This window comes from Archocentrus centrarchus, chromosome 22, assembly GCF_007364275.1.
Source record: "Archocentrus centrarchus isolate MPI-CPG fArcCen1 chromosome 22, fArcCen1, whole genome shotgun sequence".
NCBI classification, from domain to species: Eukaryota; Metazoa; Chordata; class Actinopteri; order Cichliformes; family Cichlidae; genus Archocentrus; species Archocentrus centrarchus.
Genome location: NC_044367.1, coordinates 4,477,307 through 4,501,850, shown reverse-complemented (window position 1 = coordinate 4,501,850; position 24,544 = coordinate 4,477,307). Strand labels below are relative to the sequence as shown.

At 42.1% G+C, this 24,544-nt stretch overlaps 1 protein-coding gene across 1 annotated transcript in view; it reads left to right on the top strand.

Moving 5' to 3' along the window:
* syne2b (spectrin repeat containing, nuclear envelope 2b) overlaps positions 1–24,544 on the top strand; it is a 169,869-nt gene that overhangs the window by 123,576 nt on the left and 21,749 nt on the right. Inside the window, exons 90-119 of the mRNA XM_030719074.1 lie at positions 1,375–1,486; positions 1,745–1,879; positions 2,664–2,822; positions 3,304–3,498; positions 3,648–3,752; positions 4,053–4,172; positions 4,347–4,547; positions 4,625–4,798; positions 5,155–5,277; positions 5,921–6,114; positions 6,353–6,491; positions 6,639–6,878; positions 7,815–7,967; positions 8,071–8,247; positions 8,361–8,516; positions 8,701–8,844; positions 9,013–9,183; positions 9,535–9,668; positions 9,743–9,947; positions 10,236–10,418; positions 10,776–10,883; positions 11,470–11,624; positions 11,955–12,102; positions 12,188–12,282; positions 12,564–12,795; positions 13,365–13,559; positions 14,818–14,943; positions 15,671–15,826; positions 16,619–16,777; positions 17,387–17,553. Of these exons, the coding sequence (XP_030574934.1) occupies positions 1,375–1,486; positions 1,745–1,879; positions 2,664–2,822; positions 3,304–3,498; positions 3,648–3,752; positions 4,053–4,172; positions 4,347–4,547; positions 4,625–4,798; positions 5,155–5,277; positions 5,921–6,114; positions 6,353–6,491; positions 6,639–6,878; positions 7,815–7,967; positions 8,071–8,247; positions 8,361–8,516; positions 8,701–8,844; positions 9,013–9,183; positions 9,535–9,668; positions 9,743–9,947; positions 10,236–10,418; positions 10,776–10,883; positions 11,470–11,624; positions 11,955–12,102; positions 12,188–12,282; positions 12,564–12,795; positions 13,365–13,559; positions 14,818–14,943; positions 15,671–15,826; positions 16,619–16,777; positions 17,387–17,553 (4,761 nt within the window). The remainder of the gene's footprint in view (positions 1–1,374; positions 1,487–1,744; positions 1,880–2,663; positions 2,823–3,303; positions 3,499–3,647; positions 3,753–4,052; positions 4,173–4,346; positions 4,548–4,624; positions 4,799–5,154; positions 5,278–5,920; positions 6,115–6,352; positions 6,492–6,638; positions 6,879–7,814; positions 7,968–8,070; positions 8,248–8,360; positions 8,517–8,700; positions 8,845–9,012; positions 9,184–9,534; positions 9,669–9,742; positions 9,948–10,235; positions 10,419–10,775; positions 10,884–11,469; positions 11,625–11,954; positions 12,103–12,187; positions 12,283–12,563; positions 12,796–13,364; positions 13,560–14,817; positions 14,944–15,670; positions 15,827–16,618; positions 16,778–17,386; positions 17,554–24,544) is intronic.

Genomic DNA, 24,544 nt, shown 5'->3' with positions numbered 1-24,544 from the left:
GTTCATGCGTGTCCTTAATACTGCACACATTAAGCACATAATGCTGCTATCATGTGAACAGTTGGTTGTTGAATACAATTTTGTAATGTATCTTTGGTCGACTTTTTAATTACACAGTAGTCACTCTTGCACCTGACAAAGTATGAAAAAACTGAAACTAATACTAAAATTAATGAAAACTAAACCAAAACTATGCATTTAACCAAAAATAAAAACGAGCAAAACTACTCTGAAGACTAACTAAAACTAACTGAATTAGAGAAAAAAGTAAAAACAAACTAAAACTAAGCTATAATGTAAAATCCAAAACTATTATACGCCTGCGTTGCACACACTAAAAGAGTAAAGTTATTCATTCCAAATTGTTATTAATAATAGTGTTTATTTGTTTTCTTATTTGCGTGCTTGCTTACCGATTGATTGGTTTCTTAGTTTTCTTTTTACATTTCTCTTTGGCTTTTATTTTTCTCATTGTATAAATGCATATACGTGATTTAAGAACTCTGTTCACACACTAGTGATTGTGAATTTAGTGTAGATACTATATGAATTCATGTTGGTTTCCTCACCTTTGTGTCAACAAGTGCACACAATACAAACATAGCACCTTTGCTAAATGTGTATTTGAAAAACAGCTAATCGTTTAGCTGAACAACAAGACAATATTTTTCTTTTAACAACCCAGGATAGCCCACACGCGCACATCCTTACCAAACAATAAAAATGAATTGTTCTGCACCTCTTAGACGTTTTCCAACTCAGTGAATATGGTATAGTAAGCAGAGGGAAAGTGAGCACCTGGCTATTAAATCCCTTGCTTTTGTCCACGCACCCCCATCAGTGCAGCATGCAACAGATTCATGTAGAAATCGGTTGTTGGGAAACAAATTGATTCTAACAAAGCATGGCTGTTTAAAATACATTCTTATATAACTGAGACTGCATGAAAACGCATAAAGATAATATCCACTCCTCCTTGATAGGAGTGGGAACCAGTAGAGGATGTAGAGGACAGATGTCAAACTTACTTTATATCAAGGGCCACATACCACCCACTTTGCTCTTAGGCTTCCCAGACCATTGAAATTCACCTTTCTGTTGATGTAAAGAAGTTTAACTACATATTTAACCCCTCAGATAAGTGCAGTTCCAACAGTACATCTCAGGTATCATATAATAAAGATCTGCTGCTGTAGTAAATTAATGCAATTTGTCAGCATGACTAACATGATGGCTTACAGACTCTTAGCTGTTTTATATAATAAGGTATTTTATTTCTAAGACAGAAAAAAAGACTGAAATAGAATTAAGAGAATACTACAGTACAGAAAGAAAGCTGGAGTAAAATGAAGTGTTAATTTTCTCTTACTGTAGGTTGCATCCTGCTGAGGCTGATGAGGAGGAGGACTCTGCTCAGCAGAAGTGGGATCACCTTCACAGGCAGCTGCTGGCTTTGGAGGGGAGCTGGCTGCTTCCTCCCTCTGAGGTGAGGCCTTCATCGTGAAAGCTGAGGTGCTTGATTATCACTTTTCAAATACAAAAAGGAAAAGGACAAATCGGTGTTCTCGTCATGCTTGATTATCACCTTCTTCAAGCAGATGCCACTTTGTTGTCTCGTTGGTGTTATGGGAACTCCTGCAGGGCATGATTAGAGTTGCGTGTGTCTCCAACTTTTCCTCTGATGTTTTTCTCTCTCTCCCTTCTGTATGCGCTTCCCTGTCTGTGTGGCTCTCTCTTTATGAAGGTGACAGACTTATCTGTGAAGCGTAGCAATGGAACAGCAGGATGCGTGATTGCCGCAAAAAACCTGAAAGAGCTCCAGACCTGCATCAGCCATCTGAGAGAGTTGGGACACACATCTGCAGAGCTTCTGAATCAGGTGAGGAGCCATTATTACGGCTGTTTACCAGAGAATACAGAAGCTGTTACATGAGGCCAGTTACTGGTTTTCTTCTCAAGACCAGAACACAGGATAAAGCTGAAGGGATGCTGGATGATCAGCTCCTTAAATTTATATAGGCCTTTAAATTATGACATAATTTATGATTGTTTTGGTATAACAGTTAAATGTACTTGTATTCAGTTAGATTTCTATAAGGTCATGTAGTTTGCATTATCAGTGGCAGTATTGACTATTGCTGTGCTGGATTTATTCGCAGAAAACAATGAGTGAAAGTGCTGAATGAGATCTGAAGGATAAGATCTGGAGCTTTTTGACTGTAATTTCTTGCAGTTATTGGATCAATAAGACATCCTTTCTATCATGGCGAGACGTGTGATTTCACCAAGTTCAAACTATGACTGAAAATGAGGCTGAAAATCAAGGATCATTTCCAGTGTTTTTATTTATTTATTCAGGCTAATACTCTGATATGATCTCATTCATTTATGATTTTCTGTCATTTTTATGCAAAAACTCTCCACTGACTGTTTTCAGAGTATCAGCCTCAAAGCTTCTGCAACAGTAAATCTTACTACTGTTAAACATGGTTCACCTCAAAACATGAGAATGTAGTGAATACAAAGGAAACTTAGATTATAATCAAAGCCTATAATGTAAAACACAAACACACACACACACACACACACACTCTCTCTCTCTCTCCCTCTCTCAAAACAACAATAAAACTTCACACTAATAGTTTGCTGTTTGTCGTACCCAGGCCTCCCCTGCAGAGGGTACCCATCAGACCCTTGATGAGGGTTTGTTTCATGTATTGCACGGAGCGTCCCTGTCCCTGACCTCCATAAACAGCATGCTGTGCTCACCTGTTCTGATGACACATGAAGAAGAAGCCCGGCTGCGGCTGCTGCATCTGCAGGTGAGATGGTTCATTGTAACAACCACTTAACACCTAACAATATAAAGGGCCTTGAGGCCACTGCTTGCTGTGATTTTGTGCGATATAAATTAAATTAGTTGTTTACATTTTTTTAAACTATGTTGAATGAATTGTCATGATGTGATCCTTTTGATCATTAAGTTTTTGTGCAGCCATGAGGTCAAAATATATGACACACCCATCTAACATAGCACTGAGATAGATGGGTGACATTAGCCTTTTAGCGCTACACACTGCTGGGCTTCACAGTCCAGCTTGTATGGCTGAACTCTCAGTATTCTTATTTCTGACATTTTATTGACCTTTTTAGAAAAACTTATAAGCCAGATATGAATAATCCATCCTGCTGTCCACAAAACGTAACCAAAGGAGGAATTTTACCACAATTTAAAAAATATATCTCTTGTGTCAGTCCTCTGCAAACTCACTCTAAATAGAGCTTCCCTGGATTCCTTTTCAGAGTCTCTCAGCAGAACTTGTCACTCTTGGTAGTGAGCTGGTTTCTCAGGGGTCAAAGGTCAGCCATGTCCTGGGGTCAAAGTGTGGTCAGCAGTGTGTTGACAGTCTGTGCAGAGTACTTCCTGCGGTCCAGGTCGCACTGACCAGCAGAGAGAAGCAGCTCAGGAACCTGCAGGAGGCCAGTGCAGAGAAACAGGTCAGATTTTTATAAATGTCATCATAAAATAAAATAATAAATGGGAATATTTAAATATTCATTCTCCTCTTTAACTAAAAAACTTTAGTTTTTTTTTTTTTTTTTTTTGCATTCAGCAGATCACACCACTGCTTTTGTCTAACCAACAGAAACACCTAAGAGAGTTGCATGCAGCCTTCACCTCTAACCATTCAACTGTTCACCAATTAACTAATGAACCCAGTGGAAAGCTTGGACTTACTGAACAACTACAGGTACTGTTTCCATAGAGATATTTAACCGTCACATTTGAAAACTGTATAACAAAAATGGGAGTGCAGAGATCACTAATTTTTGCATCCATTTCAATCAATAATCTACCTTATTAATACTGAGAGAAAGTTTTAGTTTAGTTATTGTGTTGGTAATATAATGCACTGTCTTGTTTGTGTATGACGAGATGTGACTCAGCAGCTCGAGGAGTTGCCTGAAGCTCAATTAAGTTAATAGATTCAGGATTAACTCGTTTATTAAAATCTTATCAGGTTTTCACTGTTTGTGGTTTTTTTTGCCAGGTTGATGTTCAGATCCAGGAGTCTCTGCGGCAGCAGGTCGAGCAGGTCAACTCCCTGCTGGAGGAGGCTGACCGACACAACTTGCCTGCCTGTCTCATCCACCAGGCCACACAGCTGCAGGTGTGTGAGCACCAAATGTGGGTTTTAGTGTTTAGAAATTTAGCCGGGTCACTATGGTGGCCCATTAAGTACTGGGAAAATCTGGAAGCTTAAGAATACTCATAAATTGAATTATTCAGCATGTTTAGGTGAGCATGTTTAAATCTTTACATTTTCTGTCCTTCTGCTGTGCAGGGTGAGATGGACACAGTACTGGGTGGTGTCCGTTCCCACTGTGAGGGGTTAAAGAGCAGTGTGGACCTGCATAAGCAATATGAGTGGCTGGTCCACAGCTTTGAGGAGCTGCTCAGTCTGGGCTCTGAAATCCTCATTCAGCAGCCTGACAAGGAGCTCCGGAGCAGGGCCCAGCTCCAGAAGAAGCTAAGCAGTCACATGGTCAGTGTGGAAAAAAAAAATTCCTGTTAAAATAAGACAATAGAATATTATTTTCATGTCTACTTTTTCTTAATCAGAAGTTTTACCAGTTCCTGGGCCATCATTTTGAAATCCTATGGTACCTGACCAATAGAGTCCCAGATATCTGCCTGGAGAGATGGGAGGGTAAAATAAAGGGTATGCAGGATGAAGTGGCCCGACTACAGCAGCACGGACTGGAGAAAGGGACCAGGATGCAGGAAACATTAGAGGTGGGACATGCTTGCAATGCAACATAGTTGCAAAGTGACTGTGAAGTAAAAAAAAACTGAAATATATACAATAAGAGAGAGCGATTTTACAAAAAGCTACAATTTTAACCTTGACTGTGAAATGGCTTCTAGAAAGTGCTTCTGTTGGAGCCTAATGACACCTTTATGTGTAAAGCTTCCTTTACCCTGTCCACTCCACCAAAATTCACCCATATTCATTAACAGATTCAGTGGATGGCTTGGAAGTTTACACATGTAGGTTATTAAAGCCATTACAAATGAGAAAATTCATTACTAAACAATCAGCATTGTTTTAATAGCATACCCATCACTGACCATCATAATTCCTGTCTCAGATGTGGTCACAGTGGGAGAAGGACAGTTCCTGGTCTGACTCCATGATGAGAAGTATTGAGACATCATTTCCCAAGATCATGGAGGGAACTGAGCAGGAATCAAAGACGCTCTTCATCTACAAGGTTTTTTTTTTATTAATAAATGTGTTTTCTGACCATCTAATTTACCAACATGCAGGCAACTGGAGTACAGAGCACATCTAGTAATGTTCCATTCTACCTATCTGGGCGTGCTCTATGCTGTACTTTTTGTGCGCTGCACTCAAACCTAATTGGATCAATTAAATGCACCCAAATAGGTTGTTTCCTGTAGGGGTACATCATGTCCTTTGGCTGTGATGTGAGTTTTTAGCCAAGCAGAGACTTCTGACTAAATTTAATTTTAGTTTTGTTCACCGTGTTTCTGCTTGGAGACCCGCAGTGTGTCTGCTTTGAAGCACAGAATGTGATGCAGCCCATCCAGTGATCAACATACATTCAGTGGTTAACCTGTTTATTTCCCCATAAAGGACAGGCTTTGAAGTTTTCCTTTATTCAGAATCAAGTTGATTTAGATCAAAGTGAAACCTTCACCTTTAGTCTTACATACCAGAGTGACAGTTAGCAAACCTGTTTTACTTTTAGTGTGATAAGATGAAACTGAACAGATAAGCTGAGTCTGAAATCACTGTTGGTCCTTTTGTGCACGAAAGTACACATGAACGATTGGATGAATTGATCTGATTGGTTTGTGCAGTGAGCTAAACTTGCACTTTTCTGTCTGCAGGAGCTGCATCGCATTTTGGAGGAAAATGAAGCACAGTTCAGTCAGATGCTGGAGGGAGGCCGGCGACTGCAGAGAGCAGGCCGCGGTGGAGTGGGCGTGTCTGTCTGTAAACTGGAGCTTCGCTGGAGATCTTTGCACAAGAGGCTGGAGCATGAATGCACCAACTTTGACAGAGAAAGGAAACTGAAGAGCAGGTGAGAGATGAAGAAAGAAGGGCTCCCTCACTTAGAAAGTTAGAATTTGTCCTGAACTTATACTTTTTTAATGTGTAGTAATTTAAACTCATCCTTCCTTATCATTTTTAAGTGTCATTTATATTGGGATTAAAAAAAATTGTCAAGCTAAATTTTAGTTATAAGAGTTTTTTTTTTTTTTAGATGTTTGGCAGAAACTCAAACTTTTTCAAAAGTGCAACTTGTCCCCAATAATCAGGTTTCTTCACAACTCTGCTTTGCTGGCTGAGTGGATGGGCGAGGCCAGACAACGGGTTGACAGATGGAGTGAGCTCACTTTCTCAGCCAATGAGGAGATGGATGTTGAACAGAGGCGTGAGCACTACCTCCAGTCTGTGGTGAGTAGGAGTTGAGAGCGTTAAGTGTTATTTAAAAATTTTGGTTCCAGCTCTTTGAGCAAATTTTTGCTCATTAGCGACCCTTCCACAGCCCACAGAGTAGCTAGGTTCTGGAGAGACCAGAATATAACAAGAGTTGTATTGCAGGCTTTGACCAAAGAGTTGGAGGCCAAATCTGAAGTGAAGGTGGCGGTGACCGGCGCTGCAGCCCAGCTGGTCCAGCTGAAGGAAGCACACTCAGACAGAGATCCCGAGGATAACGGGACTCCTCTGCCCACGACGTCTGACATAGATATGTGCTCCGTCAACACTCGCCTCAGGCAGATAGAGCTGGACTGGTCCAGTCTTCTGGTTGATGTGCCTGTTATCCAACAGACTCTGCACAAGGTGAGGAGGTTCCTCCATGTAGTCTGTGACTTCCATAAGTTAAACTACCAGATCACAGCGATTGACTTCCTTAAATGTGGAATATTCTAAAACCCAGACTAGGTCCCAAACAGAAGTACATCCACACAGTCTTTCTTGGCCCACCTCAGCACAGATTGGTGTTTCAAAAATCATATTGCAGTCTTCCTGCCACCAATTATAGTCATCCATCTCAAGGGCTCTTCTCACCTCTCTTCTCTTATTGGTGTGAAACCATCTACGTGTCTCTCTGCCTGTCGTTTTTTTTTTTCTTTTTCTTCCTCCTTTCTTTCCCATCTCCCACACCTCCAGCCTTCTCAGCTCTACCCCCACCCTACCTCCTTGTCTCTCTCCCTCATTCTCTTCCTGACCTCCTCATTTCCTCTGCCTCTGTTCAGTTTTTGGCCTACTCTTATCTTTTGTAGTTCTCCTCTCTCCCCTGCTTGAAAATGTTTATCATTATTTTAAATCTAGAACTTTCATTGCTAATAGTCATGTTGTGGATTAATTGAAAGCTTTTTTAAGGAAAACAACTTCTTAAAGGTCATTAACAGAGTCACTAGTTTGTAATTTTTTTAATTTTTTGATGGGGTGGCTGTAGCTCAGTAGGTAGAGCAGGTCACCTGCTGATCGGAAGGTCAGCGGTTCAAATCCTGGCTACTCCAGGCTACATGCCAATGTATCCTTGGGCAAGATACTTAACCCCAAGTTGCTCTCCGACCGTTCTGTCGGAGTATGAATGCGTGTGAGTGTTAGTTAATTAAAAAAGCACTTAGCTTCGTAACAATGGAAGTGCTTGTATGAATGGGAGTGCATGGGTGAATGCAAACAGGCTGTATAAGCGCTTTGAGTGCTCATACTGAGTAGAAAAGCGCTATATAAGAACTAGTCCATTTACCATTTACCATTCTATTGCAGCAATGGTTAGAGATGCAGACACAGCAGGGGGCTCTGCTGGAGGTGCAGGCCTGGGTTGGAGCAGCTGAGTCTCAGTTGAAGGAGTATTGCAACAAAATCAACAAAACCTCCTGCACCAACAATGATCTCAGCGAGCTCCTGAAATACTGCAAGGTAGAATGGAGGGAGCTTAAACGTCTGTTTTAATTAAGGTGTTTCAGTGGGGTGGTGGAGTATTTTTAGTTGACTGTCTATTCATCCATGGCATATTTCTCAGGAGTGTCAGACAGAGATGGGTGCCCATCAGGTCACAATGGACTACGTGAACCAGCCATTACAGCCGTGCAGTACCGAGAATGACCACAGGTGGCGTTACGAACAAAACCAGTATGCAGAGGAGCAGGGTTGCCTCAACCTCCAGTGGCTCGGTTTACAGGAAGAACTCAACTCTGAGGTGAAAGGTCCTTCTTGAGACTTGATACAGTTCGACAAAACTTTCCCGTATCGAAGACTCTTGATCATTAGAGGAGATGTTTGCAATTTGCTGACAATGTTTTTGGTGTTCAGATTCAAGAGGTGGAACAAGAGTTGAGGAACAGAGTGGAGAGGGATGCCCGACTGCAGCAGATCAACATCTGGATCACAGATGTCAGCCTCTGGATTGACTCAGCTCAGACACCCAATAGCCAGACGGAGCTACAAAGGAACATCAACGCCTGCCAGGTCTGTATTGTAACATCTGTGTGAACAGTTAGTATGTCTGTCATTACTTCAACAGTTCAGATTTGATATTTCAGCTGTGAAGAGTCATTTTCACATCAGATCTTTTGCAAAGAATTACTCAGAGACACACATCTACACGAGGAAAATAAATCAACACAGATGTTAAATCCTGTCTTTGTTTCAGGATCTTGAAGAGAAGATTGTGCAGAAGGCTGCGGCTCTTCAGGAGTTGATGGACAAAGTTTGTGACAAACGAGAAAACGGGAGCTGTGATTTCATCTGTCAAATAAATAAATCCATCCAGGCCTGTACAGCTCTCACACAGAGGGTAAGTAACTCAAGGACAGGTAAACGTCAGTGAAGGTACATGTCCTGTTGACTTTAAGGTTGCATGTCGGGTGCAGAGTTGTGGTCATGTTTTGCTAACAATTGAAGTCCATGACTGTTTGGTATTTGCCTGCTTCTGGTTGTCTTTAGATGATCTTCTCTTTTACAGACTGACTCAGTGAAACAGAGGCTGATTCAGGCCCAGCGGCTGTGGAGCAGCATGGAGAAGAAGCTGAGTCACATGATGCTGAAAACAGTGAGAGCATCTCAGACTCTGGATTATTACAGCAGCCCCTGGCTCTCCCTGCAGGCACACAGAGATCACCATGAAAAGCTGAAGGTATTTTCCCCATATGTGCTTGATTGATTATAGATGTTTAAACTTGCCTTTTTTTTTTCTTTTTTTTTTTTGGGATTTCATGTCATATTAGATATATTGGGTGAGGCAAAATCAGTCACTGGAGCTGTGAGTTTCTAGAGAGTCAAAACGTATTACTCCTACATGAGAGGATGGCCCAGTAGTAAGCGACGTTGTAAAGAAAGGCCTTTGTCTTTGAACTCAAAAGAAATCTCAGTTTAGAAAACTGGAAAGTTGGCTTTTCAACCAGTTTTTGCTGAGTGGCTTATTGTTATTATTGTTTGGATTTTGCTGTGGACTGGACTGATGGCTGTTTCGTTGTGTTGGATGCAGCTTCTTCATGAGGAGACAGAAGCATCAGAGGCAGAGCGGGATGAACTTGCTCAAACCATCCTCTCTCTCAGAGATATCATCAGTCCTGCTGCTGCCGCCATCATCGGTAAATGCCTGGACAAGCAGAGAGACAGGTGAGGCGCACACCTGCACCCAGGCACACGCACATGTGGAAACTCTCACAAACCTTTTTTTTTTTTTCCTTCAGTTGGACTGCAGTGACTGGAGCTCTGGGTCAGCAGCTCCAGAGGAGTCAGAAGATCCTGATCGTGTGGCAGGTTTATGACAAGCTTGCTGGGTCTCTGTCAGAGCGACTGAAGACGCTACAAAGTGATGTCACATCTGTGCTGAGCAGCACACCTGGGCAAGGCAACACAGTGGAGCTGTTCACTGTCATGATACAAAATGTTCAGGTGAGATACTAAACAGACAGCTGAAAAATGGCTCAAAGTGAAAGGAGTGACAAATAACTCAAATATCTGTTTATAACATTTCTTATTTCACATCCACAGTCATGTATCTTTGAACAATCCACCATGTCAAAAAGAAACCATGCAAACTAAACAAATTTTTTTACTTCAAGTGCCTGACCTTTAACATTCTCACTCACTGCATTGCCAGCAAACATAATTGAAACTCTCCAATCATCTAATTTCTCTGCTTTAATTTACCCCTTGCCCCCCCGCCCCCCTCTGCTTCAGAGTCTCATGGTGAGGACAGACACTTTGCAGTCTGATCTGGAGGCAGTGCTTGAAGCCTCCAAGGACTTGATTAGCCACCTGGAACCTTCAGCTGCCAGTCTGGTCCAATCAGAGAGCCGCTTGTTGTCACGTGGTGTCCTGCAGCTCGGTCAGCGGCTGTCAGGAAAGCTGGGTCACCTGCAGGTAAAACTTCATGAATGAAAAGGTCGGTTTGTGGAGTTTGGTGGAGTCAGACTGTACATATATAAATTTAAATTTATTTTAAAAACTACTTACATTGAACTAATCAAGTTTGAAGAGTTTTTTAAAAGACTTAACTTAAAATACTGAAGTCACCCACTGAGGTAAACCTGCAGGAACCTTTGAATGAAAACATTGCTGACCTTTCCATGTGGACAAACCTAAACTCAAGCCTTTTATTGTAACCTGTTGCTTGTTTTGTTGCTGCAACTGATATTCCTCACTTGACACCTGACTGCACCAGTGACCTATAAATTAAGGCACATATGGCCGTGTGCCATGTGTCACTTTTGTGTGTAGGAGGAGCTTAAGCAGCTGCAGGAGTTTGAAACTACCCTGGAGTCACTGGAGGGAAATCTGGAGGTCTGGCAGCAGCGCCTGGAGGATCCAGCTCGGAGGGCGGACCAGGTGAGACAGCATGAAGATTTTATGAATGACTGCTATGAATGACTGTCTCTCTCAAGTAAACTTAAATATAGTTTAACTGTAAATGTTTCTGCAGTTTCAGAATCAGATAAAAGTGGTAAAAAGTGATTTATTTAATAGCTGTGAAAAGAAAATTTGCTTTTAAAGTCCAATTTGCAGCTTGTTCTGTAGCAGTTGGATAGAGGAGTCCTCTTCAGCAGACAGTGTTTGTTCAGTACTGTGAATGCTCCGTGCAGTACTGAAAACTTTTAGGTCACATTGTTTTCATCAGGAAAGAAGACTATGTCATAAACTGACAGTTGTAGCACTTAATTGTGGACTTTGACTTGTTATTGTGAAGATTTGTTTGTGAAATATGAGTGTTTAACTGCTGACTTTACACCTGTGAATGGGAAGTTACTGTATGAGCAGAAAACCGCCCCGTGGCGGTAACTAAATGAGGACAGAGGAACACAGAACACGACTGCAGCGTGTAATCTTGAGGCTGTCCTCAGCTGTGATGTCGTGCGTGCAGTAGTCCAGACTGTTGTGATCCCTCTGAGTCTCTGATGCCACCATATGTTTCCAGTCTGGCCTCATGGAGCTGAGCGGCCTGTCTGCTGACCTCGATGTGCTCAATGAGCTGAGCTGCAGTCTGACACTGGAGGACGCTGCAGCACGACGCCTGCAATTCCTCAACCGTAGCTGGGCTGACGCTTCTGCTAGAGCTGAGGAGGCCTGCAGGTCAGTGAGGGAACACAAGAAGCGAGGAACTGCTGACACGAGAGGGCAGATACAGAGTGGTACAAAACTGCGACCTGTATGGGGTGTACCCCACCTCTCATTACTCAGTAATAATACTTTAGTAAAAAATAGTTTCAGGGTTTTTATCCTCTCACCCCAGCTCAAATATATTTTTCTCTAGAGTGGCCCGTCTTTTACATTGTACTTTTGCACAGTAATAACCAAATTGAGGAATTACAGGTTTTTTAAGGTGAAAATCTTTAAAATATATTGTTCATGAAGTAAGATTTTAGAGAGCATTATTCACTTACTGTTGTGTTTCGTGTGCAGTGAGCTGCAGACGGAGGTGTTGAGGCAGCAGAGATTTGAGCAGAAGTGTGAAAGCTGGATGTCGTTCCTGCAGAGGATGGAGAGCAGCCTGGCTGTAGATGTGGCGGGCTCTTACGGCGGCCTCAGACAGCAGCTCTGTACTCACAAGGTATCAAACCTGATTCACAGTCTCGCTGACAGACTCAAACACCTGAACTACACAGATATCATCATGCTGCGCCCTCCTGTTTCAGCACTTTCAGGCTGAGCTGTCCATTGGTCACCAGATCCTTCATTCAGTCATCACTGAAGCACTTCATCTGCTGCAGAAAGGAGAGGTGGAGGACAGGTGAGAAGATCAAACAGCACCACCTTTGTAGCAGCATTCCCCAGAGATTAAATCTTAATAAATTTGGTCACCTAACCTTTCACCTACCAGCAGGTCACAATTTCCAATGTAGAATGGGCTGAGACTGTACAGTCATAGATATTCAAAATCCTGATCCTGGTTTAAAAAAAAAAATCAAGATTGATTGGTATAAACAGCATCTTAAAACTACTGCACTTATTGATCATTTTGTTCTTTTAGTCAGTGTCTCATTTTGAAGTTTAATATTTTGATGTATCCAGGAGTGACTTTATCTTAAAGCTGGCCCAGCTCAGAGAGCACTGGCAGGGAGCAGTACAGCGGGCTGACCAGCGGCGCTCTTTGGTGGAGGGGTTGGTGAAGCACTGGCACCTGTACAGCCGCAGTCTGAGAAAGCTCCAGAGGTTCCTGGCGGACACGCAGACCCTCCTCCCCTCGGCCGGGCTGGCCTGTTGCAGCCTGCAGCAGCTGCGAAGCTCCCTGCAAGACCTGCAGGTGAGACAGCCTGCAAATACGCAGGAATTTGGAGTGAATTTCACACTGGGGGGGGTGGAGGGTGTATTTTGTTTATAAATTTTCTGCTGGCGAGATCATAGATTTTGACTTCACTTAAAGGGGCCATAAAACTGATTTAATTAAACACTCATTGCAAGTCAATGGATTCTCAGATTTTCTGTGTTCAGAGAACTGATCGCTGAATCTTTTACGGTTCCTGAGAGTCGTTGTTTATTCAGATTATCTCTCTCACTTATAGAGGGCTTGCTAAAGAGGGGGGAATTGTTGCTGATTGTGTTTACATCAAAGGGTAAAAATGAAAAGATTACACAGCTTCCACTCTTCTATTTCGGGCCTTTGACTATCATGGAGGAAGAGTGATGAGATTTAAAGTGAATGTGGGTGAAGATAAAACCGGCCTATCGTAAGCCGCCCCTTTAAAATAAAACCCCCACGGAGCCCTCGGCTAACTAGATCTCCCATCAAACCAATACTGAGTAGCTTCCTTTATTTCTTTTTTCTTTCTTCCTCCACTCTCCTTACTTTGTCTCCCGCGCTGTCCTCCTCAGCACACAGAGCTGTTGTTCCAGAGGTATCAGAGCAGCTTCATCCACACTCTGGAGGTCGGTCGACAGCTGTTTTCCATGGGGGACGAGGAGACCCAGACTCAGCTGCAGATGGATCTGGGGACGCTGCAGGAGGAGTGGGACAATCTCCACACTCTACTGAGCAAAAGGATGGAGCTCACGGAGTCTATCATCACGGTAATCACTCATATGAATTGTGACTATTAGTGTGGTTTAATGGGCTGCTTTCAGGAACTTTTTTTTTTTTAGCTCACAATCAAAAAGGCAGTGGAAAAAAGTATTTTGGAGCTCAGGCTGAGCAACTAAGGAAAACCTTGGACTGTATCTGTATTTTCTGTGTTTTGACTTCACTGTCTTGATTTTTCTTCAACTCTCGATGAAAAAAGTGTACATTTTAAATCACTCTAATGTGAAATATATATATATATTTGAGGCCCATCCTGTTGGTCAGATGAAAAAAAGAAATTGTTAATTGTCCGCACCCGAAAATTGTCACTGATTAAACTAAATGATTCTGGAAGGTGATTAATGGATAATGAAAATAATTGTTAGTTGCAGCTGTGATTGCCCCCTGCAGTGAAGTTTTTAGGGGTTTCTACTCTTAACTTCATGCTTTTAATGAATTTCAATCTTTGGAAAGATTTTCAAAACAGTTTCAAGTTTTCCAGCGATTCATTTTGAATGGCTTCCAGTCTGAAACAACAGTGAAAACACAGAATATGGAGCAGCACAGTATCAGCTGGTCTGTAACAGAGCTGGCTTTAACCAGCATTTTCATTGTATCTTTGACACTGTAAAAATGTAGTTTGGGACAAATATTCTCATATCATATCTGAGTATTTGGCCTTTAAATTGTTATCACTAGATGAGTCTTTTGTGTTGAAAGCTCCACTGTGCATGGCTGACCAACAGCCTCCAGTCACTGGAAGATGGGATCAGATTACACCGGATATACAAAATCAATGAAATGTTAGGCAGTGTCAGCAATGAGAGTGTTGGACTGATGTCCGCTGAGGCAGTTACATCAGCCTGTATGGACTCCAGCTGAAAACGTCACTCTTAGATTTAGGCCTTATTCATTTTTAGAACACGTACAGCACTCCAATGTAAACATGCAACCTTCTCAATGTCTCCTTTTTGTTACCTTGTATCAGCAACGGGTAGATATGATGTGGAAGGCTTTTGCATGATTTGAGTTTTTGTTTATTCAACCTGGACAGAGACACATGCCTCCCACAGCCTCGGACACATTCTCATGGCCTGAGAGCAGCCAAGATAATCCAATCTGCTGTGATTAATGACAGTGGGCATGTTTAGGAAGTCAAAGACAGAGGACTGTGATGGGTTTCTTGTTGTTTTTAAGCCAATCAGCTCTGTGAGTTCACATTGATCTGTCTGATTAACAAGTTTTAAAAATATATTTTGATTGTGTTAGAACTGGGAGCGCTGCGAGGCTGGGCTAACAGACAGCATGCTGCAGCTTAAAGACATGAAGACCAGGCTGAACCAGTCAATGCCAGAGTGTGACGACGACCTGGAGAATGCAGAGAAATTCTACAAGGTAAATCCCCAAATAGCAAATAACAAAAAAAACGGATCAAAAGTCATATCTCACTGAAAGATGAACCACTGCAGAGGGTGTTGTAATCTCAGCTAAATTAAACCTGAGTGGGTAGAACCATTCTTTATATATATATATATATATATATATATATATATATATATATATATATTAGCTTCTTACTGCAGCAAATTTTTTTTTTTTTTTTTTTTTTATATTTTTTTTTTTTACCTTGACCCAATTGTGGCCCAAATTGAATCAGGTGATTGCTCATTCTGCATATACATGTTCACAGTCTCTTAAAGGTCTACATAGTGTTAACAGCCTGTAGGTGGAACAATAGGTGGTGAAGGGCAAATAATTATAAATTTAAAATAATGCCACCTAAACATCAGGACATGGATCTACAAAGAGATAACCAGTTCTCAGGCAGTTTGGGGTCAAAGTCAAGTTTTGACTCAAAGCTCATCCCCTCTGACCCACCAGAGCCTTTATCCCCAACCCCTCTCTCAATCCCCTCCCTTCCCCCTCCACAGTCACCCCTCCCCCAGCATGCAGCCTGTGGCCTTTAATCCTCTCTCTCTGGGCGGGGAAAAAGAGAGAAAAGAGTGACAGAGATAGAGAGAAAGAGGCAGGAGTTGCAGAAAGAGAGTGGCAGTAGGGGCTAGCTGTGAGTGCAAAGAGTGGGGTGGTGTTGTTGTGGTGATCGGTGTGTTATGGTATGCAGAAGAACAAGGTCTCCCTGGAGGACTGGGCGGAGAGCCTGACGGAGCGGAGCACCATGAAGACGGATCTGTCCCAGTACATCATTGCTGATGACGTCCTGCTGCTGCAGGAGCAGGTAGAGCACCTGCACTGCCAGTGGGAGGAACTCTGCCTCAAGGTTAGTCTGCTCAGTCTGAAACACAGCTCATGCCTGTATCCTGCAGAATTCCCTCAGTCATTCCAATTCTGCTGAGTTTCCTTGATAAAGCTGCTTCTTCAATACACTGGATTGACTTAATTTAGTCTCTTTATATTGCTGTTTGCCTCTTTAATCCTTACTTGCTAAAACTTTTTGAGGCATTAAGTTAGTAAATCTCTGTAATACTTTAAAGGGCGAGTAAAAGGACCAACAGATCTGCGGGGGGGGGGGGGTTGTGAAGGGTCATTGTGGGAACGGGGAAACAGATGGTGACAGGAGAGAAATGTTGTAAAGAGCTAAGAGGTTTCAGAAAGAAGAGCTTTTGTATTAAAATGAGTTTCGGGTAGGGGGAGGTGATCACAAGGAGAGTCACTTTTGACTCTATTTGTGTTTGACTGTGTGACCCAATATTTGCAAGCGTGTGTGAAAACTTCTTCACCCATGGCTTAGCAGCTGAGTGTTTACTGGAAGCTTAACATGAGATACATTTACACTCTTGCAAGTGTGAAAATTATTGTCTAATTATTGTCTAAAATAATTAGGGAATTTTTTTGTTCTCCAAGGGAGCTTTGTCCTCCAAGCAGACAGAAGCTATGGCCAGCAACAATCCATTCATTGCAAATGAGCTTACAATGATGTTCAAGTGGTGTGCCTGGTGCACCTACTGCATTTGCATCCATGACAAGCTAGATTAGACATCTACAGTACCATTAAGCATCTTAAAGTGATGAGACTTATTTAATTTCTGTCCTCCAACCCTCTTTGTGTCAGGTGTCCCTGCGTAAGCAGGAGATAGCAGACCGTCTGAACGCTTGGATCATCTTCAACGAGAAGAACAAGGAGCTGTGTGAGTGGCTGACGCAAATGGAGAACAAGGTGGCGCACAACTCAGACCTGAACATTGAGGAAATGGTGGAGAAACTCAAGAAGGTAAAGGCATACTTGAGATTTGTACTTGGGATTAGTTATATATAGTTACATTTACTGCTAGTTATAGCAGCAGGAAGACTGAATTAGAGTTAGTGAAATATTTTCATTAAATCTGAAATGTTTATTTTCCTTTTAGTTTCCATTTGCTGCACTTCTCTCTGCGCTGCTTTGTATCAGCAGCATGTCGTGTTGGGTGGTGCACTGACAGTCTGGGCTTTTCAAAAATATGTGAACTCCCTCCTGATTGTTAGAGACGACAGCTGTTTCTGGCCCAGCAGGGCCACGAGGGTTTGTTTTGTGTTGAACTTCTGGCCTCTTTTATTTGCCAGAAGGAGGGGGGGGTTAGTTAAGGTGAATATTGTTGCTGAAACTTATTTATTGCTCTCATGATGGTTTCAGCTCCTTTCACAGATCCTTGGGCTTTAAATGACATACAGACTCCTGGCAAACAAAATCAAACTTGCTTTTGTTTTGATATGGATTTCGAACTGCAGTGAATGGCAATTAAATGATTTAACACTTAAGAAATGTTGGTGCACCAGAAATTTACATGAAATATGCTCATATGTAATAGATCACTCCATCTTTTTCCTCGTGTTTCTCAATCAGGACTGTATGGAGGAGATCAACCTGTTCAGTGAGAATAAAACCCACCTGAAGCAGCTCGGAGAACAGCTCATCACAGCCAGCAACAAGACAAAGGAGACTGAGATCAATGACAAGCTGCAGGATGTCAACGACCGCTGGCAGCATCTGTTTGATCACATAGAGGCCAGGTAGGAACACAAAGCAAGAAAGGATTAAAAAAAATGGTGTCAAGTGAAATGTTCCTAGAACACCATCATATTGGCTATACAGATGTTGGAGATGGATTTAAGCTACGTTTGGTTGTTTGAGTAGTGGTGCTGCAGGGGACTGCCAGTCCATCACTGCTAGAATGCTTTCATACTTAAGGATGCAGTAAGTGTATGTCTAGATACTAATATGAGTGACAGTTCATGCAAAAAGTGTGCACTCTGTGAATGTGGGAGGTGTTATTCAGCAGTTAGCACTGAGATTGCCTGCTTATAACACAAAGACTGCACGTAAAAGACGGACCCAGCCATCATATTTTGGCTTCAATGTTAGCGTTCTGGCTGCAGCCATTTGGGGGGTTTTTTTGGAGCCAAAAGTGATCATATGTGGACAAGAGGATGGAGTTGCTACTTATCTGAAAATGCTAGCAGACTTGGCTAGAAAGCTTTGTGTAGAAAGTGTAGAGGTGCAACACACAGACACGCACAACAATTTCACTCTCAAAAATGGAAGCAGCAACTTTTTTGATGGCGTCTACCACACAGAAATTCTCCAAAAGGCAGCAACAGCAAAAAAATGGTGGTTCCTTAGATGAGGGCTAGCAATCAGCAATAGGCGCTACAGCTGCCTGTCTCAGGGCACGTGTCAGTGGCTGCATAGTATTTCCACATTGGCTTCATTTCGCAGCCCCAGAGGTTGCTGTTTGACATTTTCACGCCAAAGCAAAGCACAGCTCGGTCTGGCAAAGTCCTGAGCTGCGTTTGAAAAGCTAAGACTGGCATATCCTAAAAAAATGACAAAACCTTTTGATTGCACTTTTTATAATTGTGTTCCTCTTGTTGCCTTTTGATATTCTGACACATCATTACTTTGTGATGATGCCATCACTCTGGATCAGTGGATGTGTTTATGACTGTGTGTAGTATGACTCTGACTGAGAGATCAACAGTGACTGCATTAGGTTTTTTTGATGCCCTGTCCCTTATTGTTTACTGTTATGTTATTGTTGTTATTATTATTATTGATCCATAAATGCTAATTGCATTGGTAGCTGGTAGCTGTATGCAAGGAGCGGCTGAAACGTTCATCATCTTGGTGCAACTACTGTACATATACAGTTCTACAGTTTATGATTCCAGGTTTGAAATGGAAAAAGTAGCTGGATAAAGACAGAAGAGAGAACTTGAAGGTTAAAAGTTCCACTCCTGCACACTTTTCAAGGCACACTGAAGGACAAGTTGAGCCTGTCCCAGCTGACAATGGGCAAAAGGGTGGGGTACATCCTGGGCAGGTCACCAGTATTTACCAGTAAAGTTTTTTTTCCCTTACCATCTTTCATTAATCAAGTGTAAGAACTTTATTTGTAATGATCTTAAGAATACGTTGATGTTTAAATCTAAGAACTTCTATAAATTACATCCCTGAAATTTTATTTTGTAAGGGAAGAAGGAAAGTCATTAACTATTCAGTTTTTGGATTTTGCAGAAAAAACAAGCATCAGCCCAGACTAAAAGGATGCTCCTGTGTCGCAGTGTTGTGCTCTGAGAGCAGCTTTTGAGTTCAATATTTAACTGATAGCAACACGAGTCTTATAAGAGTCTAGATATTTGTGTCTGATGATATTTGTGTCTGGTGTGCCTTGAGATAATTATGTGTTCTCTCCACTAACGATGTTGATCTCGGAAACAAGCGGCATGCATTAGTGGAGGGGGTTTTGACCTTTCTTGTTCTCTTCTAGTCACTTTCCCGTCGCCAAATGGTACAGTAATTATTACCAGTTATGTCCTTGCTGTGCAGCAGAATGGATGCTGGTTGGTCGAGTGCATTGCAATTACCGGTACATTTGTAGCAAACAACAGGACTGTGGGTTTAAACTAATGACTGAATTCTGCTCTTTATAATTACCAGTTTAGTGGTGGTGAAAGAACAGAATTTTTAGTCCATGGCAGGTTTGTAAAATCCTCACAGCAAATCAGAGCCAGTTGAGTTAAACCAGTGTGGGTGGGGAAGGGAGGTGACTTATCCCCCATGAGAATGGCTTAGATCTACCATATGGTTGCTGTGTAGTGACCATGGCTGCGCTCTTTCCCTTCATTTTTTTTTCACATTTGAATTCAATCCTCACCATTAACTTCATCTTAATAAATATTTGTTTTTAAAACTCTGAAATGGTATAAATGACCTGCAGCTGCTCTTACTGTGGTCACACACACAAGTGTTTTCCTATTTATCCACTAAAACAGTGCATCCTGTGGTAGTTTCTTTCACAGGTGAAGTATCCTTCATTCTTCATTTTTCTCTTAAGACACTGTTAGTTTGAAGCACTTTGACGTAATCAAGGGGAGTAGAAAATTGTGTTTCCGTTTCACAGGGGAAGCTAAATTTCTGTGTGGTTGATTACTGCTTTTGTGAGTCGGAGGGTATTTAAATGAAAACCTTTCAACTTCACCACATTTTACCAGGTTGTGGTTTGAGGGGCAATTTAACAATGAGTGGCATCCTATCGATTTGTAGTGTTTATATGTGTGTGAATATGGCACCAGTTGTCATAAAGCTTCTAGCGGGGTTTGTGTTTTAAGTAGGAAAAGCAAAGGTAATTATAAAGGGAAAATTTTTTAAAAAAAGGATCACTTATGTGGATGACCACCTGTGAATGCAGAGCTTTCAGGAAAGTTCAACTTACAAAGTGATGAATGTAAGATTGATGCCTTAAAATGAGAGGAAAAAAAAACACATTTATTGTTGACACAGCCTGAGAGGGACTGGACTTAATCCACTAAAGGCTCCATGTTCACTGTGGGCAAGGATGAGGGTCTTTATCATGACAGACAGGCTGTTAGCACAGAGACATACCCTCTTTCATTAACAATAGAATGGAGACTGAGTTGAGAGGGAGCATCACACCCAATAGTGGATTTGCGCACACACACACACACACACACACACACACACACACACACACACACACCCCCAGTGAGTGACCAGCCTAACAAGGCTAAGCCTGTTAATGAGCCATTACAGAGACATGGTGGAATCTGCAGTTTCCACTTGACTTATTTTTAATATTAAAAGCACAGATAAATATTTCTGTTTCCATCTTGTTATAGCTTAAATCTGCAGTCATTCCAAAGCTGGGTGAAGTCAGGGCTCTCCAGTTCTACTGCACCAAAATGGGATTCATTTTCACTGAAACTAAAAAAGCTAGAGTTCAACTTCAAAAATGATCTTAAAGTTAACCACCATCCATTCTCTTCTGCTGATCCTGTTCAGGGTCTCTGGAGCCTATCCCAGCTGTCATGGGGCGAGAGGCAGAGTACATCCAGTACAGGTCGCCAGCCTGTTGCAGGGCTAACAGAGAGACAGACAACCATTCACACCTATGAGCAATTTAGAGTGACCAATTAATCTAACCCTAGTAACTGCATGTCTTTGGACTGTGGGAGGAAACCACAGTACCCAGAGAAAACTCATGCAAACATGGGGAGAACATGCAAAAGAAGGGGTAAAACCCCACTAAGCAGATAAACGTGGTGGGTGTCTCTGCACATTTGCCCACTCAGGCTGCTTAATATGATAAAGAACCCATTTCAGCATGTTTATGCACAGTTTCTACTTGAAAACTATCACACAGAAGATTCGGTGTGCAAGTAACTCATAAAATCAACTATTTGCAAGTTAAAGCAACAAGTGTCATAGTGTGCCTGTGGGTTAAAAAAAGTAAGGACAGAGCTAAAAGTAGCTTAATAGACCAGTGGACTCAGTCCTTGCTTGACCTCCGAGTAGCTTAATCCATCGAGGTTCTGGTCCGTGACGGAGGACACGCTATCTGGGCCCCCAGAATGTTGACACATTTCACCTCGATGCCCCGTTTGCAGAAGGAGAAATGCTTCATCACTCATCCAAGTGACTTCTTCAGTTTCAAACACTGCATCCAGATGAACCCATCTGAGCCAATAAAACGTGTTCCTAGACATTTCTGAAAATGAAGGTTAGACAAGGTAAAGACTTCACAAAGCTGCACTGAGTCAGTGGCTGGTCTCATTGGTTGGTTCATTGCCAGAGTCCTGCAGTACTGTGTCACATGTTTGGATAAGGGCTGATGAAGTCGAAGAGTAGCTGATTCAGAGTCACTGATGACTGTGGCGTGCCTCTTGCCATTGTCTGCATCTTACCCCACTAAGTTACAGCAGATGACTGCTGAGGTTTGACTTGCGGGGGGATTAGATGCGTTGATACTGGCCCGCTGCTCGCCTTTGTCCCCCAAAACAAACCGGGCGCTCCGTCACCCGGCCCAGCAGCTGCTGTTTGTTAATGCAAGCCTTTGTGCTGATGGGCACTCTGCCTCAGGGGCCACCATCCACTCTCTTTATTGTGTGAATAAGATGCATGCAAGGCAGATGTGTGTTTTTCTTTAAAAACAGTTACCCCACTCCCCCCCCCCCCCCCCCCTCACACCTGGTTACTTTGTGTACTCTCACACGGTGTTTTTGTTTCTCAGATTGCAGTTTGTCAAGCAGTCATTTCAAGTACAGCTTTCACACATTTAGTGTCATGTTGTTTAGTTATTAAGCTCGGACACAAAGAGAGAGCCAGCGCCCTTTTATGGCCACTCGGCTCTTTTTCAAGTGGCTGTAGAGCTGGTTGTCATAGTGATGATTCAGGTGTTTTTGGTCAGGTTTGGAAAACAGATTGGGATATGTTGGATGGCGTCACCTTTGAGTTAATAATTCTATTTATAGGCGTTCACCTGCAAAGCTACAGATTTCAGCTTAATACTAACTTTTCAATGAAATGCTGCAGAGTTTTAATTGTACAGGGAGCAGTAAATAAAGTTGGGCATTTTTAACAGCTGAGTCTGTGGGGATGGACTCACTTTTTGAGACCATTTTTGGCTGTTGTTGTTTCCTCTTGTGCACCAGGTGGTTCATTTGTAATTACAGCTACCAAAGCTTTAACAAATAGAAGTTGGCAGTGCTTGCATGCTCTGTCTCTGAAACACGCTTCAGATTTTTATTTCTGCTCTCTTTTTACGACCTTTCTTTGTTACCATTCTTCCTTCTCCACCACCTGTGCTTTTCTAGCCTTCAGACATGTAACATATTACTTGCTCTTGGTGTTCTGAGCCTGAGGGCGGTGTATTTAAAAATGAAGAAGGTGGCAGATGGATGTTTTCCAACCTCAGGTTCCCCCGCGGGCTTGTGTCTGTGTCGGCAATTTCGGCCCCCGTTGGCAGTAATGGCAGTCTGAGGTTGTGTTGCTTAACAGTAGCAACAATTGACAGCTGCACCTGTAACCTCCTCAAGATCGTGACGAACTTTAATGTGATTCTGTCTTTACTTTGCTTTTCAAATGCACTGAATTAATTTTAGCCTAAATATGTGCTTTTCAGTCTTGACCCTGCTATAATATCCAAAATAAATAAGGAACACACAGAGACACAGATGGCTTAAACAGTACTTTATCTGAAGAGAAATTGATTTATATATTGTAAAAACTGATTTATAACACAGTTTTTTTTTGGGGGGGGTTTTCATTGTGTTCTAAAAATGTTCAGATATTCTTTTCTGTTCATTTTTTAATGCTTTGTGCATGATAAAGAGCCACAAACCAACTTTCTCAGATTTTTTTTTTTTTTTTTTTAAACTTCAAGTTCAGTTTTGGTAATTTTTTTATTTAATGTTTTTTTTTTTTTGCCACAAGACGAAAGTTGGTTTAGTTGTGGCAGTACCTTCTGTGAAAACATAAAAAAATATATATTACTGTCATAACCTGTGTCCCCTCAAACTGTTCTGTGTTTGAGAGCTACTGCTCTGATTACACTGAGTCGGAGCTTTATTTTCTTTTTTTTTTTTTGCCCCTTTTTAAAGAGATATTTTTGAACATGTGAACTCTTAATTAAATGTCTGATAGAACAAGAAGAGGAAAATGATTAATTTTGCAAATTAAGCGGAAGAGAATGGATGGATGGGTTGAAGAGGGGAAATTAATTTTCTTTTTAAAAAAAATTTAATTATTTAATTTTCTTTTTTTTTAAACAATCTATCCAGAAAAAATGAAAACTTAGTTTTGAATAGTATTAGTATTAGTTCTTTGGTTGTTATTGCTATTTTAGGTTGTTATTGATATTTTAGGTCATTTATCCATTTCCAGTTCTGGGTCTCGTTGAGTGTACCTGTTATTGCATCCAGTGATTTGTAAAAGCTGGAAGAGGAGGAGAGAGGATGGTGAGAGGAGGGGACAGGCAGACTGTGGGGGATGGAGGGAGGGGAGGGATGGTGGGCTAGCGTTTGCTAGCGGATGAGCCATCGTTATGGAGTAGTCACCAGCCTGTAAGTACCTCTCGCCCTGATCCTGAGCCCTCATCATGCCCCATTGCACCTGGCGCGTGAGGCTGGAAAGGCGGATGGGTGAAAGGGGAGCAGATTTGGGTGTTTTGTTATGATAAGGAGAAGAAGGCTGAGGAGAGACTGAGAGAAGGAGCAAAGGGGGATGGGCTGAGCTTTGCTGGTGCGGGCACATAGGCAGGCTGACACAGTCTTTCAGAGCTAATTCAGCTCAGCTCGGGCTATCGTGTGTGTGTGTGTGTGTGTGTGTGTGTGTGTGTGTGCGTCTGTGCGTGTGTGTGTGTAGGTATTTAAATAAGGCTGGACAGCAGATGTGTGTTTGTGTGTGGGTACACAGGAGCATGTTTTTGCTGTCACTGGTGATGTTCTCCACCCCACCATCTACTGTGTGAGAGCCACGTCCTCTCACACAGTAGAGATGTGCATCCTGGAGCTCGTGCCTGCATGCAGAAGCATAAAACCAAACATGCATGCAGCTGCATCGGCACCCTTCTTCTGTCTGTGTTACTGCATCAGAGCCATCCAACATCCTCAGTCTGTGTCATTATGCAAAGTAGAAAACTTGGTGGAGTGACTGCAGCTTGTTGCTGCATCGGTCTCATTGTTGCATCATTCAGCTGTACTGCCT